The sequence below is a fragment of the Natrix helvetica genome (assembly GCF_964273705.1).
Source record: "Natrix helvetica genome assembly, chromosome: Z".
Taxonomy (NCBI): domain Eukaryota; kingdom Metazoa; phylum Chordata; class Lepidosauria; order Squamata; family Natricidae; genus Natrix; species Natrix helvetica.
Genome location: NC_138554.1, coordinates 24,512,822 through 24,527,637, shown reverse-complemented (window position 1 = coordinate 24,527,637; position 14,816 = coordinate 24,512,822). Strand labels below are relative to the sequence as shown.

The 14,816-nt window shown below is 40.4% G+C and overlaps 1 protein-coding gene across 2 annotated transcripts in view; it reads left to right on the top strand.

Moving 5' to 3' along the window:
• KCNJ14 (potassium inwardly rectifying channel subfamily J member 14) overlaps positions 1-7,708 on the top strand; it is a 41,138-nt gene extending 33,430 nt beyond the window's left edge. The window contains exons 1-3 of one of the 2 annotated variants that reach the window (XM_081970763.1): positions 3,743-3,834; positions 4,949-5,797; positions 6,310-7,708. In XM_081970763.1, coding sequence (XP_081826889.1) covers positions 5,099-5,797; positions 6,310-6,861 — 1,251 coding nt within the window. In that variant the 5' untranslated portion in view covers positions 3,743-3,834; positions 4,949-5,098 and the 3' untranslated portion in view covers positions 6,862-7,708. Of the gene's footprint in view, positions 1-3,742; positions 3,835-4,948; positions 5,798-6,309 lie in introns of those variants that run through there. The other variant, XM_081970762.1, reaches the window with a different exon arrangement.
• The last annotated feature ends 7,108 nt before the right edge of the window (positions 7,709-14,816 follow it).

Genomic DNA, 14,816 nt, shown 5'->3' with positions numbered 1-14,816 from the left:
TGTTCTGTGAATGAATAAAATGAGGATATATTTTCTACCACTTGCCTGCCATTACATAAACTTTTTATTCAAAATTTTACCAATTACTAGATCAAGCAGCAGCAGCATTGTAATAGAATTATACGATGACTGTCAAAAGTAAGTGCTGTATTATCATGTCGCAGTGAAAATGAATAATCAGTGCAAATTGGCCAAAAAGGCCACATTTTAATGGACCTACTGCCTGTAATCCGACAATTTATGATATTTGTCGTGACAATTTTCATACTCCAGTATCACAGAAAATATTGCCACCCTAACTGTAACATATTTATCTCAAGGAGACAATTAAAATCTTACTAAGACACAATTAATAACTTTATTTTTAAAATGCTATCCCGCCATCATGATTTTCATTGGAATTCTGCCTATAATTCCCTATGTATGTGGAACAGGACAGAGCAAGTTGTTTTCCCGAATGGGGTCAGTAGCTTCTCTGCTTCCCTTTGATAATTTCTCTCTCTTCTGAAGGAAATCAGCTTGGTTTCCCTCCTTCCTGTTGCATTCTTCTTCCCTCAGGGTGCTGAATGTGGCTTTGGCTGGTTTATTTGCCCTGAAGGATTAACAATTCATCTTGAAAGTCTGTTGGCTGGAAAGTCTTTGAAGGCCTCTCTCTTGAGGAAGAGGCCAATCCTATTGATGGGTCTGGCCACACCCTGGGCTTTCAGATAAATAAGCACAATATCCCTCACTTAAAGCAGGCCACACTTTCTAGGCACATACCCTTGTGCCTGCAACAGGAGCTGGGTAAAAGGCATTCCTTGGGGGCTTGAAGGCTTTCTGTTGCTGATGCCATCTCCCCATGAAAGAAAGAGAAGCTTAGGAGAAATCAAGAAATGCCAGGTACATCAGGTGAGTCTTGTAGAGGAGCGAGATGAAAAAAAGATGAGAAAGCAACTTCCTGCCAACATTATCTGGATATAATAGTAAAATATAGCAGAGGGGAGAAAAGGAGTGAGAGCAATGTGGGGGCTACCTTTTTCAGAGTTAGTCTATGAGAAATACTGAATTAACTGCTAACTGGTACAGACAGGTAGAGGGTTGTCCCAACAAATTCCAGAGATGCTGTGGACTGACCTGCAACTTAACTAAATATAAAGAACATGCTACACCACAAAGGTGTGCTCTCTGTTGTAGGGAGATGGTATTTGTGGAGAAATCTGTTTTCTGGATACAGTGGAGAACCCATTGGAGTATAAAGAATCAGAATTGTAAAGTTATGAGGGACCGTCCAATCTAATCTCTGGGTCAGTGCAGGAATCTGAATTAATGCATCCTGGAGTGATGGCTATCTATCTTTTGCTTGATCGTATCCAATAAAGGGAAATCTCCACCAGTAATTAATTTCACTGTCAAACTGCTCTTACAGTTAGGAAAGACATTTTCTTAGTTGGAACATTTAATGTGAGAAGAGAACCAGCTCTTTTTACATATATTGTGTTCTTTTTCATTGTTTATTTTATGGGTCTGTTATTTTGCTTCTGTTCTGCTTACACTCCTTTCAGTTTCTTCTGTTTTATTATTGTAATAAATAAATCCCGCCCCCCACGGGGCAACTTTCTGTAGGGGAAACTTCATCATTTCAACAGCATGACAAAATAGTAGTAGTAGTAGTAGTAGTAGTAGTAGTAGTAGTAGTAGTAGTTTGTTATATTTTGTTAGAACTGGAGAAGATAACTAAATACAAAGACCTACAAATAGAAATAGAATGACTATGGCAAAGGCAAGCAAGGGTAGTATCAATAGTAATAGGCACCTTGGGTGCAGTCCCAAAACAACTGGAGCAGCTGTTGAACACCATAGGCAATGACAAATTTGCCATCTGTCAATTGCAGAAGGCAGCTTAACTTGGAACTGCTTCAATCCTGCGATGATATCTGTAACACCATCAAACATTCAGATTTGCCTATCTCAGGTCCTTGGTAAGGACTCAATAGGTAGACAAAAAGGTCAAACCTAGACTGACTATCTGGCTGGCTGTGTGATGATGATTAATAATAATAATAATAATAATAATAATAATAATAATAATAATAATAATAATAATAATAATAATAATAATAACAACAACAACAACAACTACTACTACTACTACTACTACTACTTTCCCAAATTATATTATGTAGCGTGTGTGTGTGTGTGTGTGTGTGTGTGTGTGTGTGATGTATTATGCCTTCAAATCAATGTTGATTCCTGGTGACTACCTAGGGAAGTCTTTATAGTTTTCTTGGTTTTTACAGAAGGGGTTTGCTCTCCCCTCCTTCCTAGGGCTGAAAGAGAGTGAATGGCCCAAGGTCATCCAACTGGCTTTGTACATAAGGCAGAACTAGAACTTATGGTCTCCCAGTTTCTAGCTGGTGCATTAACCAAACTGGTAGAGAAGCTTTGTTAGAAAGAAAGAAAAATAGCAATCTTTCTTTTTTCACTAGAAGGTAATTCAGCTGAATAAGAATGAAAAGTGAAAAGAGGTTGAAAATCATTCTCATTGAAGCTATAAATAAATGTATTATGGTTAAGTTGTCAGCATGGAGAGAAACAGGGGATGTGACCTTCTTTGCCTTTAACAGCTATAAAAATGTGGAGCATTTTAGATATGGAGAGGAAGGAATGGTAAATGCACTATTTCTGAATGTTTTTTTCAATACTTAATAATTGAAGGTATAAATTAGAGATTGTAGAGCTGTTTGGTTAGAGGAACTGCGTAGAAGGATAATATCTTTGGAAGAACTGGTAAGGAAGCTTGAGAGTTCATCAAAATCATTCAAGAACATAGATGTTAAGGAACAAAGACTAGGAGTTGAAGGAGGGAAGTTCAAAAGTAATATTAACAAGTATTACTTCACAAAAATAATAAATTATTATTTATTAAATGTATCAGCCACCCAGCTTACCACAGGGTAACTGGTAATGGAAGTTTGGAAGCAACTTTCAGTGGAGGTAGTGGATCAGTCATCAGTAACTGATGTTCCGGCAAAAACTAAAAAAAAATAAATAATAAAATAAAATAAATCAATTAATTAATTAAAAAGGAAACAAAAATAAACAAACAAACTCAAAGGGCAGACTCAATGGACCACTGGTTTTTTTTCTACTGTCAGTTTTCTATGTTTCTATATCTGTAAGAGCTCAGGGTGGGGAATCAAGGAAAGAAAAACATATTTTATTCTCGGACCTCCTAATGAATCCTCAATACCTCATCTGTGACAGTTCTAAAACCAAATCAAAGTGATGTTGGGAAGACTTTTGCTTTGATAATAATAATAATAATAATAATAATAATAATAATAATAATAATAATAATAATAATAATAATAATAATAATAATAATAATAATAATAATAATAATAATAAAAAAAAAATATTTATTTCTTAGCCGCACCCTCTCCCGAAGGACTCGGGGCGGCGTACAACAAAACATAGGAAATAAATATACAGACAAACATACATATACCAAAAACATATACCGAGACATATACAAAACATATACTAGGAGGAGGTGAATTGGTAGATAAAAACAAGTAAAAACACAATGTTTAAAAACCCCTAAGTAAATTGGATGCAATTAAAATATCCCAGATAAAAAACCCGTCAGGAGCGATAAAATTAGATCAGAGTAGAGCCAGGCCAGCAACTTGAAATAGGTGGGTCTTGAGCTTTACACGAAAGGAGCGGAGGTGAATGATCCTATCTCATTCAGCTCTCTGTGATTTTGGGGGGGTTTATCCTCAGGCCAACATGCAGAAAATTGCAGCCTTAATGAGATCAGCCCATGACAGTGGTAGACAAAATATATACGTATGTATACATGTATGAATGCATGTATGTAAGAATGCATGCATGTATGTATGTATATATATGTATGAATGCATGCATGTATGTATTGTCTTTAGTGCTAACTGGGACTCACAAGAGTGAAAATTAATAAAGAATAAGACTGTTATTATATTAGCAAAGCTAGAGATTGATTTTAAGTGATAGACTGGCAGGAGAATCAATTGAAGACCAGATGGGTAATGGCAGAGAGCATATTGATTGTCCAGTAGGCAGTCACTCCCATTAAGTGCTAAAAAACCAGCTTTCTGAATCCTAGTATTCCAGTCCTACAGGTTCCCAAAGATTGTTAAAACAAATGAATTATGTCCACCTGAAAAGGAATAGGCTACAGTAATCCAGAACATTGTGGCATCTTAAACTTAATTTGAGTGTTCTCCAAAACAAATTTAAAATTGCAAGCACTATAACTGGGCATGGAGACAAAAATCCTCAAATCACAATAGCATAATATTTGTGGCCGAAGGTCACAAAGCAATCAGGGCTTTTCACAGAGGCTCATTTTCCAGTTTAAAATATATTTATATATGAGATCATCGTATTGGGTCCGGTTAAAAGTAGCTTTGGTCGTTCAGAATTGCAATCCCATTTTGTGCCTTAGCTTCAGTCTAGCATATGGCTGAATGGACTTTGTGTTCTACCCTCTACACTTAATTGTTCCATTCTTACCCTGAGGCTTGTAGTAATGTAGGCTACTTGATTGGTTTGACTTCTGTCCTCTCTCTTTTTAGAAATTAGGTTGGAATTATAATAAGCCACAATAAATTTCTGCACAATAATTATTCTGCAATAAATTTCTAAATTTGAGACACCAAAAGCTCTCATTCTGTTGGGGGAAAAAACTGTCTACAGTTTGAGATCTTGTAGGAAAACAAAGTACCTTCTAAGACTAGAAGTGTTTTGCAAGCTGAGAAAACACGCATTTCAGTGAGTCTAAAATATTGAATAAATTCCTATTGTTCAGCTTACCACCATTTATTTGAAAAATCAAGCATTGAAGTAAATAAACTTTTCTTTTTTTGCAATTAGTGCCATACATAAGCTGATCGTAAGCCTTGTCTCCTCTTTCCAATTCCAGGTTAACAAAAACTTATAAGGAACTCCTGCACCATAGTCTCTCTTGTTAACACTTCCCGAGGATTGGCTTGTTTAAAAAACATCCAGGCTGGGCCATCAATTCCCTCTAGTTGACCTCACCTTGGCCAGGGCAGTTCCCCATACCTCAGAGATGGGGGTGGCCAAAGTCATCCAGCACTTCAGCGGGGGCGGTAGGGCAGGAGAACTCCAAGAGGATGAGTCAGCGGAATCCCCCAAGAACTGCCACAATGGCAAGCTTGTCACCATCCAGCCACGCAGCCGTTTTGTGAAGAAGGATGGACACTGCAATGTGCAGTTTGTCAACATGAGTGAAAAGGGTCAGCGGTATCTTACTGATATCTTCACCACCTGTGTGGATATCCGCTGGCGCTGGATGTTCCTTATCTTCTGCCTTTCTTTTGTGCTCTCCTGGCTTCTCTTTGGCTTCACCTTCTGGCTCATTGCTGCACTTCATGGAGATCTTGCACCTGAGCAACCCCCCAACTCAAGGCCTTGTTTCTCCGAGGTTACCAGTTTCATAGCTGCTTTCCTCTTCTCCTTGGAGACCCAGACGTCCATTGGATACGGCTTCCGTAGCGTGACAGAGGAATGCCCCTCGGCTGTCCTGGCTGTGGTCTTGCAGTGCATTCTGGGATGCATCATTGATGCCTTCATCATTGGTGCCATTATGGCCAAGATAGCCAAGCCAAAGAAACGCAACGAGACCCTTGTTTTTAGCGAGACTGCTGTGGTGGCCATGCGAGATGGAAAGCTCTGCCTTATGTGGCGTGTGGCTAACCTGCGGAAGAGCCACCTAGTAGAGGCCCATGTCCGTGCACAACTATTGCAGGTAAGGAGAATATTGGTGAGAAACCTATCAGTAAGAGTGAAGAAGGCAGTAAGACATTTGGGGAAATTTTAAAATATAGTCTTCTGTGATACTTGGATAGATATATAGGAAAGGATGAAAAGAATCCAGACTGGGAAGAGAGTGAGAATGCTAGTCAGAGAAAATTTGGAGGAGATAAATCTGCCAGAAAATTGAGAGTAGCAGCTACAGGAATATTAATATAGGATGGATGGATGGACTTAAGAAGTGAGAAACTGAATTATGATGGATCCAGAAGGAATGATGAATACAAGGTTGGTTGTAGGCTGTATAAGCTCTACATACTATGTGATAATCATGCCTAGATCAAACAACCTTGGTGTGATCTATGTTGTATACTGAGAGAGCCAACAATTAAAATTGCATTTTTTTTTCAATGTCTGTTGGCTCCACAAGATGGATTTTACACCTTGTCTTATATAAAAAGTCTAATATATAACATCTCCACCTTCCTTTATCTCCTTTTCATGCAGCCTCGTGTGACCCCTGAAGGCGAGTACATTCCCCTGGATCACAGTGATGTCAATGTGGGCTTTGATAGTGGCACTGACCGCATTTTCCTGGTCTCCCCTGTGACCATTGTGCATGAGATCGATGCAGAAAGCCCTCTGTACGAGTATGGCCCTATGGAGCTGGCCAACGCTGACTTTGAACTGGTGGTCATTTTGGAAGGTATGGTAGAAGCTACCGCCATGACCACTCAATGCCGTAGTTCCTATCTGCCAAGTGAACTGCGCTGGGGACATCGCTTTGAACCTGTACTCTTTGAACGGCATGGGCATTATGAGGTCGATTACCAGCACTTCCATCGTACATATGAAGTGCCTGGAACCCCAGGATGCAGTGCCAAGGAACTCAGCCAACGTAAATACGGGGTCTCCCCCGTTGGAACCACTGCTGCTCGTGCTTCCTTCTGCTATGAGAATGAAGTGGCACTTACAACCTGTCATGAGGAGGAAGAGGAGGAAGAAAGCCAGGGAAAACAGCGGGTGAGTGTGGAGAATGAAACAACCACTACCACGTGACGTGATCCATATCCCTCAACTGAGGAGAGCTGAAAGAAGGGGTAGCACCCACACCAGACTTCACATAGTTGGGCTGTTAAAACAATTGGCCAAAGGACCATATTTTCACACTTTGACTGACCGTCCCGTCCCCCCCAAAAGCATCTCAGCTTGGTCGTTGCTAGAAGAAATACCATGGAACAAAGAGAAGACTTTTCTAGATCATTTGTCTCTGAGGAGAGTTAAGGAGTTATAGATATACAATATGTCTATGTAAGGGGAAAGAGGAGAGTTTAAGCACAGGGAAACTTGCAAGAAAGAATACCTATTTCATGGGGCTTCAAAACAGCCCATGGATAACCTGATGTTTGTGTTAATACAAATTAAGATAAAAGTAGTTAGATGAAAGTCTGATGGATCAACAAGATGTTTATTGTAAGGAGCTTGAAAGCTCTGTAAGAAGATGCTTTATGATGCTCTACTAATGGCGGTCCCATTGTAGCTGTCTCCTTTATGAAGTTCCAGGAGGCAAATGGAGAAGAAGCATTCTGTGAACAGTGGAAATGATGGTTAGGTGAAATTCTACAGAATGGGAATATGTCTGGTTTATATTGAAAATGCAACAGAGGGAGGCAATTCTGCAGAGTTTAAAAATGTGCATTTCTTTTCTAGGCCATTGAGATAGAAATGATATATTCACAGGGCAATAACCTAATTATACACCCCAGGAATACCCCTTTCTCAAGACCTGACGTGGAAACCTTTTCTAATAGTCCTGAAAAAGTAGCTGGAAATTCTTAACAAGACACATGCTAGGAAGTTTATTACTGTGGTCTGGTAATATTTGGAATAAAGGAGTCTTTATAAGAACGGATAATGTAGTGTATTGTATAACATACATGTGGAACTGCAAAACAAGTGTTTGCATTAAAAATGCAATGTAACCTGTGATAGCCAAATGAGTTTTTCACGCATACTTTCATATTAACATGGATATGAAAGGCTGCCTACTCTAAAAATTAGTTTTTGAAAGGCAAAGAGACTATAGATTGAGAGTTAAATGTGTTCTGTTCTGCTCTCTTCCCCCTATTGTATATGAGTGATAACAAAAACGCTCAATATTTTGTCTTCTGCTAATGTGTTCCATTGATTTCAGTGACAGATGAAAGCTTGCTAAATAGTTGTGGCACCTGGATCAGAACTTTTAAACTCTTATTTTGCTGAGCTCAGTGCCTCTCATCTATCCACTTGCTGTATGGTTAACTTTGAGGATCAGTCAGGAAAGAAGGATGGACTGGGCAGGAAGGAAAGAAAGAAAGATTATCCTAGCATCGCATTAAAAATCTCAGTCTGATCATCTGCTCTGCAAAGCTCGATGCATATCAGAGCTGTGAAAAATCCTGACACAAACAGCTGCTACCCAAGCTGGTAGATGGTAGCAACATAGGCTGAAGGTCAAAGAGGTGATAGCTGAGATTGGATTTGCCGCTGGGAGCTCAGATTAATATGACACAGTTCCATCACTAATCTTGTTTTATGCCAGTGACATGGGCGGTAGAGGCAAACACATTGGGCTGTATCCTCTTCACAGTTTTCATTCCTCTCCTATCATCCTGGACCTCAAAGCACTGGCACCTAGTCTTCATTTGGGTGCCAATAATGTGACAGAATGTCAAGAGCTCCTCGCCACCAACATAAGCAGATGACAAATTCAAGTGATAAAGCATTCTCCTTAAACTTAAAATATCCGCTCATGGATCTCTAATCTCTAGGCCAAGGGCATATTTTAGATTGAAATGTGAAGGTTACCCCCAGATTGGGGCAGTGGTCAAATACACATTATTTTGTCATGATTCTTTACTGATTGATCTATAGTCTACCTATGGCTACTTCCATACTGGTGATGTCCTCTATCCTGACCAGCCAACCTTGGTCTAAGATTTCACCCCAGTTTTGTTTCTGGTAGGTCTAGAAACAAAATAATAGCTATCTGTACTTCATTCACAGCTTATTCCTTTTCTACTTCCATAGGTAGTAATATTTGGTGCACCTTAACAGGCAAATTTTTGAGATACAATTATAGAAATATAAGTTGTCAGTTATCATCATCAGCATCATCTTATACACATTTATGTGTGTGGGGAAGGATCCTACCTGTATTTTTTTTCTGAGCTTCAGATTTGAGTTATCTCTTATACTAATAACAAGGGGTGGATTCCTGCCAGTTCTAATCTTTTCTATAGAAGAGGTTCCACAAATCTACTGTGCCGTTTAGAAACGGTTCCAACTCCCTCCCCCCGCCTGTCCGCACATCATCAAGATGAAGAGCGAGAGGAGGAATTCTGGGAGTTGAAATCCACAAGTCTTAAAACTCAAGTTTGAACACCTCTGGGTTTTTTTTTTCTAAAGGGTTAGGGTGCAAGGGTCTTGTAACTTGACAGCTTTAAGACTTGCGTGCTTCAAATGCCAGAATTTCTGAGCCAACATTTTGGTTGCTATGCAAGAGCGTTGTTAAGTGAGTTTCACCACATTTTACAAGTTGGCCACACCCACCCAGTCACATGGCCGGCAAGCCACTCCCACAAAGCAGGCCACACCTGCAGAAGAGGTTCTAAAAAAATTTGAAACCCACCACTGCTAATAACTGACTATGAATTACCGGTATGTTATTTAACACATTCCTTATTATGTTTAGAAACCATTTTTTCTTTAAGAAGTTAAAGGCTCATAGATATGTGAAAATCTTCCACCATATCTTTTATTATTGCATCAGCCTTGGTTAAGATTGGCTGAAAGCAAGCAAATGGCTCTTTAAAGAATCTTAAAAACCAAGTAAAGTTTTGAACTTAGGTCTTTTTAATCCTTTTGTGATTTGATCCATGCACTAGTATCTGTCCTAAGTTTCTTAAGGAAAATTTTGTCCCAGTTCTTTGTCCTTCATGATACAAGGAGGGTCCTGGTTTATTTCTTGATTGAAGCTATGTCCCCCTCTAATTTGTGACAACTCTGAAACCAGTACACAGTATAAAAACTACTTAAATGTCACAAATGAAAATGCACAAGACTAAGTTAACCTTTGAATAAAAGGAGATTTGTATTGGACAACTGAGAGCTATCCTCTTGAGGTTCACATATAGGAGGTTACCTCAGAAACTATCTCATCCCAATTATATCATCCCATTTCATCCAGTCAGGCAGAGGGGATCTGTTGCAAATCTGTTTAGTTACAGTCTTTTTAATGGTAGAATCCAGGACGATCGTCTTCTCTCCTGTGGCCCCACCCTTTGAAACACCTTACTTCCAGAATTAAAGTGGGCCCCCATTCTTCTTGCCTTCAGAAAGTTCTGAGGCCGGGTTCTGCCAACTGGCATAATGTCAGGCGCAATAAATCAGGAGATAGAGTTCAAAAACATTATGAGTTTATTTCATGCCACCTCCACACAAAAATCTGATTTACTAATGGTCAATGCAAACTGGCAGCACAACAGACTTCAAGGTGGGGGTGGGGGTGGACTTAAGAGATCTTAGGGGGCATGGAGACTCCAATCTGATGATGCTTTAGACCCCGCCTTCAGCTCATCTACACACAGGGTTTGAAGAGTGTTAGAGAACCCTGTGGGATGGTTGGTATCACGAGGGTGTGCTTTCCACCTTTTTAACTTTTGACACTGTAACCTTATAATTCGGTTTTTAACTTTGCTTTTATTTGTGCTTTAATATTTTGCAACATGCTTTTATTGTAAGGTATCCAGAATCACTTAGGTAAGGTAGGTAGTATAGAAATGTGATGAAAGAAAGAAAGAAAGAAAGAAGGAAGGAAGGAAGGAAGGAAGGAAGGAAGGAAGGAAGGAAGGAAGGAAGGAGCCAGGAAACAAAAAGGTGCCAACTTAGAGATGAAGCTCAACTGAGGAAGAAAGAGGCGCAATCAGCCTAGGGGGTTAATTGGGAAGAAGTAGAAGAGAAAATGGCAACCACTAAAGCCAACCAGAAAGCATCTAGTTAATCCCATGGATTCCCGGCCTTTTATTTACTTTGGGAACCCAGAGGGAAAAAGTAACAATACTAACACTTCCAATCAAACCCTAGTGCACCCATCACTACACATTCTTGCATCTCTGCTATCTCTGTGTTCTCTCAAGCTACTTTACCTCTTGCTCCAACAGCCACCCAAATAACAATATTAGGATTGACTGGCATTTATGCAACAGCAAAAGTGAACCAAAGGAGGGCTGGCAAAATGTATTGAACAGGTCCTCATCCTGCTCAAATGCCTTGCACACTCCTGGGAACCCCAAGGGAAGGTAATGTTTTGAAAGGAGCTATTCTTCTCCTCTTTTAATTCTTTCATATAAACTGAATTTAAGGATTGCTCATGAAAGAACTGAGCAGAGATACAGAGGTTTAAGGAAAAGGATACAACGAAGTGTATCACATATCCAAAGAATTATTTTAACAAGCTTCATAAACACATGAAAACAGTTAAGATTCACTGGAAATGAGCTATAGAAACATGGTCCGTCTTTGTTCTGTATTAGCACTAAATCTATTTGCTTGGCCAATGATCATCCACAGAGTAATTTGTTTGACATAGGTGATCTCAAAGTGACCTCTCCTCTTGCCCTGCTCAGGCTCAAAAACCAACACTCACACACTTTGCTATCTAGAGAGCCATTTTTTCCTCATCTCTGTCAGTGCCCCTAATGACAGAAGCCCACTGCAGTCTTTTGTCACCTCATCCATTCCTTTGAGAGAATTCTGGCAGAAGAAATGGAGGCTTCAAGAGAGATGATCCAATCCCACTCTCTACCGTCCGTCACTGGGATTGCAAGCCTGCAACAGCACTGCATTCGGGTTTCTTTTTTTGATGCAAGAGCCTTGTCAAACTAACTCACTCCTGTGTTACTTTAACAAGTAAGAAACACTGTACACAACACATCCAAGAATTTTTTGTAGAGTTGATCGTTTCCAACATTTGTGAGCCAACAGATATTTCACCCAGACTGTAAGTCAGCAACTGTTTCTTTACATTTATCTCAGCAATAAAGAAACATGTGAAATGTTATTCTTACAGCTGCATATATCCCTCTTGTTCCTGCATCCAAGTTTTATAATTCATGAGGAACATTACATGCATTTCTGTGCTGCATGCATTCAAAGCAGCATCAGATAGGAAAGAGTTGCAAAATTCTATATTTTGCTCACTTCTAGTGATTGTCTAGATTTTTGCAGATAGATATAGGGATGCTTTTTTTAAAAAGGGATGTACTGTAATGTAGAGTTCCCCATTCTAAGTGCAAAGGACAATAGCTTCTTGGGATATCCATTCATGTGCTTTTGGGGGGGGGGCAAGCATCAGATTAGGGGAAGGCTATCCTAATACAACAGGTAAGATTAAGAGTGATTGCTAAAGCCTTACCTGGCAAATTGTTTTCCATGTAATTCTAAACAGGGTTGCTCAAAAGGACTGCATACAAATCCTTATTTGGAAGAGTTGGTAAACCAATAAACAATTTTCCCTATCTGGCATTCATCTTCTTCTAAATGGCAATTAAGCACATAAGTAAGATAACAGATAATTTTCTGCTACAAAGCTTTACAAAGATCACTGTACCTACTAATTAGTAAGGGGTCCTTAAGTGAATTACCAGGTAAGGATACAAGAAAGACAAGCAACTGTCTAGATCTCTCTTAGCAACAGCCTGTTCCTCCCTTTCTTGTCTGCTTCTGAGGCCAGCAAAATAACTTTCTGCCAACACAGCCAGGTGGTTGTATTAAAGGGCAGGCCTTCCAGCAACAGAAAAGATGCCAGCTGCGATGCTCTGCCCTGAAAATCAAGCTCTGCTTTAGTTACAGGGCCAACAAATGGGGCCATCCTTAAGTTTTAACATGGGACAAGACAAAGAAATATCTGGCTTTGCTTCTCCAATTGCTCTCCCTTATATGGGCATGTGAGGAGGAGGGGGCAAAGTGGGACAAGTGGAGGAAACCACCAGGTATGGCAGTTTAACCAACAACCAAATTATCCCATCATCAGATGACAGGAGCAGAAAGGCTCTGTGACTTGTCAAATGAGCTATTTTGGAACACGGGTCTAGCACTCTTCTAAAATAAAATTTAACCCATGTCCCAAAAGAGCTCATGTCACAAATAACAAGCCTGTTGAGCAGTGCAAGGTAACACAAGCATCTGATAATGAGCAGTCTCTGTCCTTGACTAATTCTGCAAGGGAATAGCAGCTCTAGCTGCAACAGCCACAACAGGCAGCATCCAGCAGTAGACAAAATCTGGGCATTCCTTCCCCAACAGCAATGGCCCTTTTTGGCAGAAACAGCAGCAAATTTATAAAAGTAATCCTGGCTAAGCTATGGTAATTGGGGCCACAAATTCTGTCACTGCACGGCAATCATAAAGCATGACATCATATGACCACACTGACTTATGATGGCAGTTGTGGCAGTTCTAGTTGTCATGGTTAGCCGAATCCCATGCAATCCCAATGTCCCATGATTCCCGTTTGCAACTTCCTGCTGGCTTCACCACTGACATTGCTTGTCAGAAACAAGCAGTGAAGGTCACAAATGGCGATCACATGGTCATGGGAGGACACTGCAATGTCCTAATTGCAAGGTAGTTGACAAGTGTCTGAATCATGACTGCGGGGATGTTGTGAAGGCCAAACTTTCAAGGAAAAGTTGCAAGTCTCCACATTCGCTATTGTAATTGCAAATTATAGCTTGAACAAATGGTTGCTGATGGGGATAAAATGAGCAACTCTTAGCTGGAGCTGCCTGTCTCTTTCTCCCACTTGAAACTTATCTTTGTGGTTTGGGTTCTGTTCAGTAAACACAGGTCTAGCGTTGGCACTAAACCTGAGTTTCCAAGTGATGACTTGCGCTTGATAAGTGTCCACAACCTTTTGTCAAGAGAAAAGGGAAGGTGTGATTTTAACGCCAGAATAGCTAGAGATGATTTAAGGCATCTCAACAGCAGGATGGGGATGAGATAAAGGTAAAAGTCTCACTGAAGTGGCATCTAAACCAGTGGTGGGATTCAAAAATTTTTACTACCTGTTCGGTGGGCATGGCTTGGTGGGCGTGGCATGGCTTGGTGGGCGTGACAGGGGAAGGATACTGCAAAATCCTCATTTCCTCCCGATTAGCTGGGACTCTGGAGGCAGAGAATAGATGGGGGCAGGACCAGTCAGAGGTGTTATTTACCGGTTCTCCGAACTACTCTAAATTTCCGCTATCGGTTCTCCAGAACTGGTCAGAACCTTCTGAGTACCACCTCTGATCTAAACGTAGTTGTGGTCATGGAGACACCAGTCCTATGATTCTGGCAGGCCTATGGAATTTGGGCTGCAAAAGTCTATCTGACCACATGATGGCAGCAAAGAGACAGCGGAAAACTCAATGTTTTTCAACCTGAGCCATTTGATTCGTGGACTTCAGTTCCCAGAATTCACCAGCCAGCATATTCTGGCAGCTGAAGCTCACACGTCTCAGTTGCCCAGGCTGGAAAACCCTGTCTTCTGCCGCATCTCCTGATGAGGAGGGGTGGGGTTGTTGGTTTTTTTGCATGTACAGTAACTAGTCACGATTGGGTTGCTTACGCTTCACTCATCTTGATTGACAGTTGTGCAAGGAGGGCAGGACTCGAAGGGGGGCGTTTAGACGCTCAGAATGCATAAACGTACAAATAGAAGATGAGATTTGAATATTATTTGTTTTTTCCTGGGACAGAAACAAAACCCGCCCATTTTATGAGAATGGCAAGTTAGACTAACTGGAAATGAACTACAGGAGCAAAAATAGGAGCTGCTGCTGTTTGGATCGAAATCGCTGGATCCTTTTTTGGGCACCAGACAAAGGAAATATCCTTTCACAAGTCAATTGAGTAAAGACTCTAAAGGTTTTTATACAATTCCTATATCTCGGTTGAAACGTGCACTGAATGGACCGGCTCAAAGGACGCCG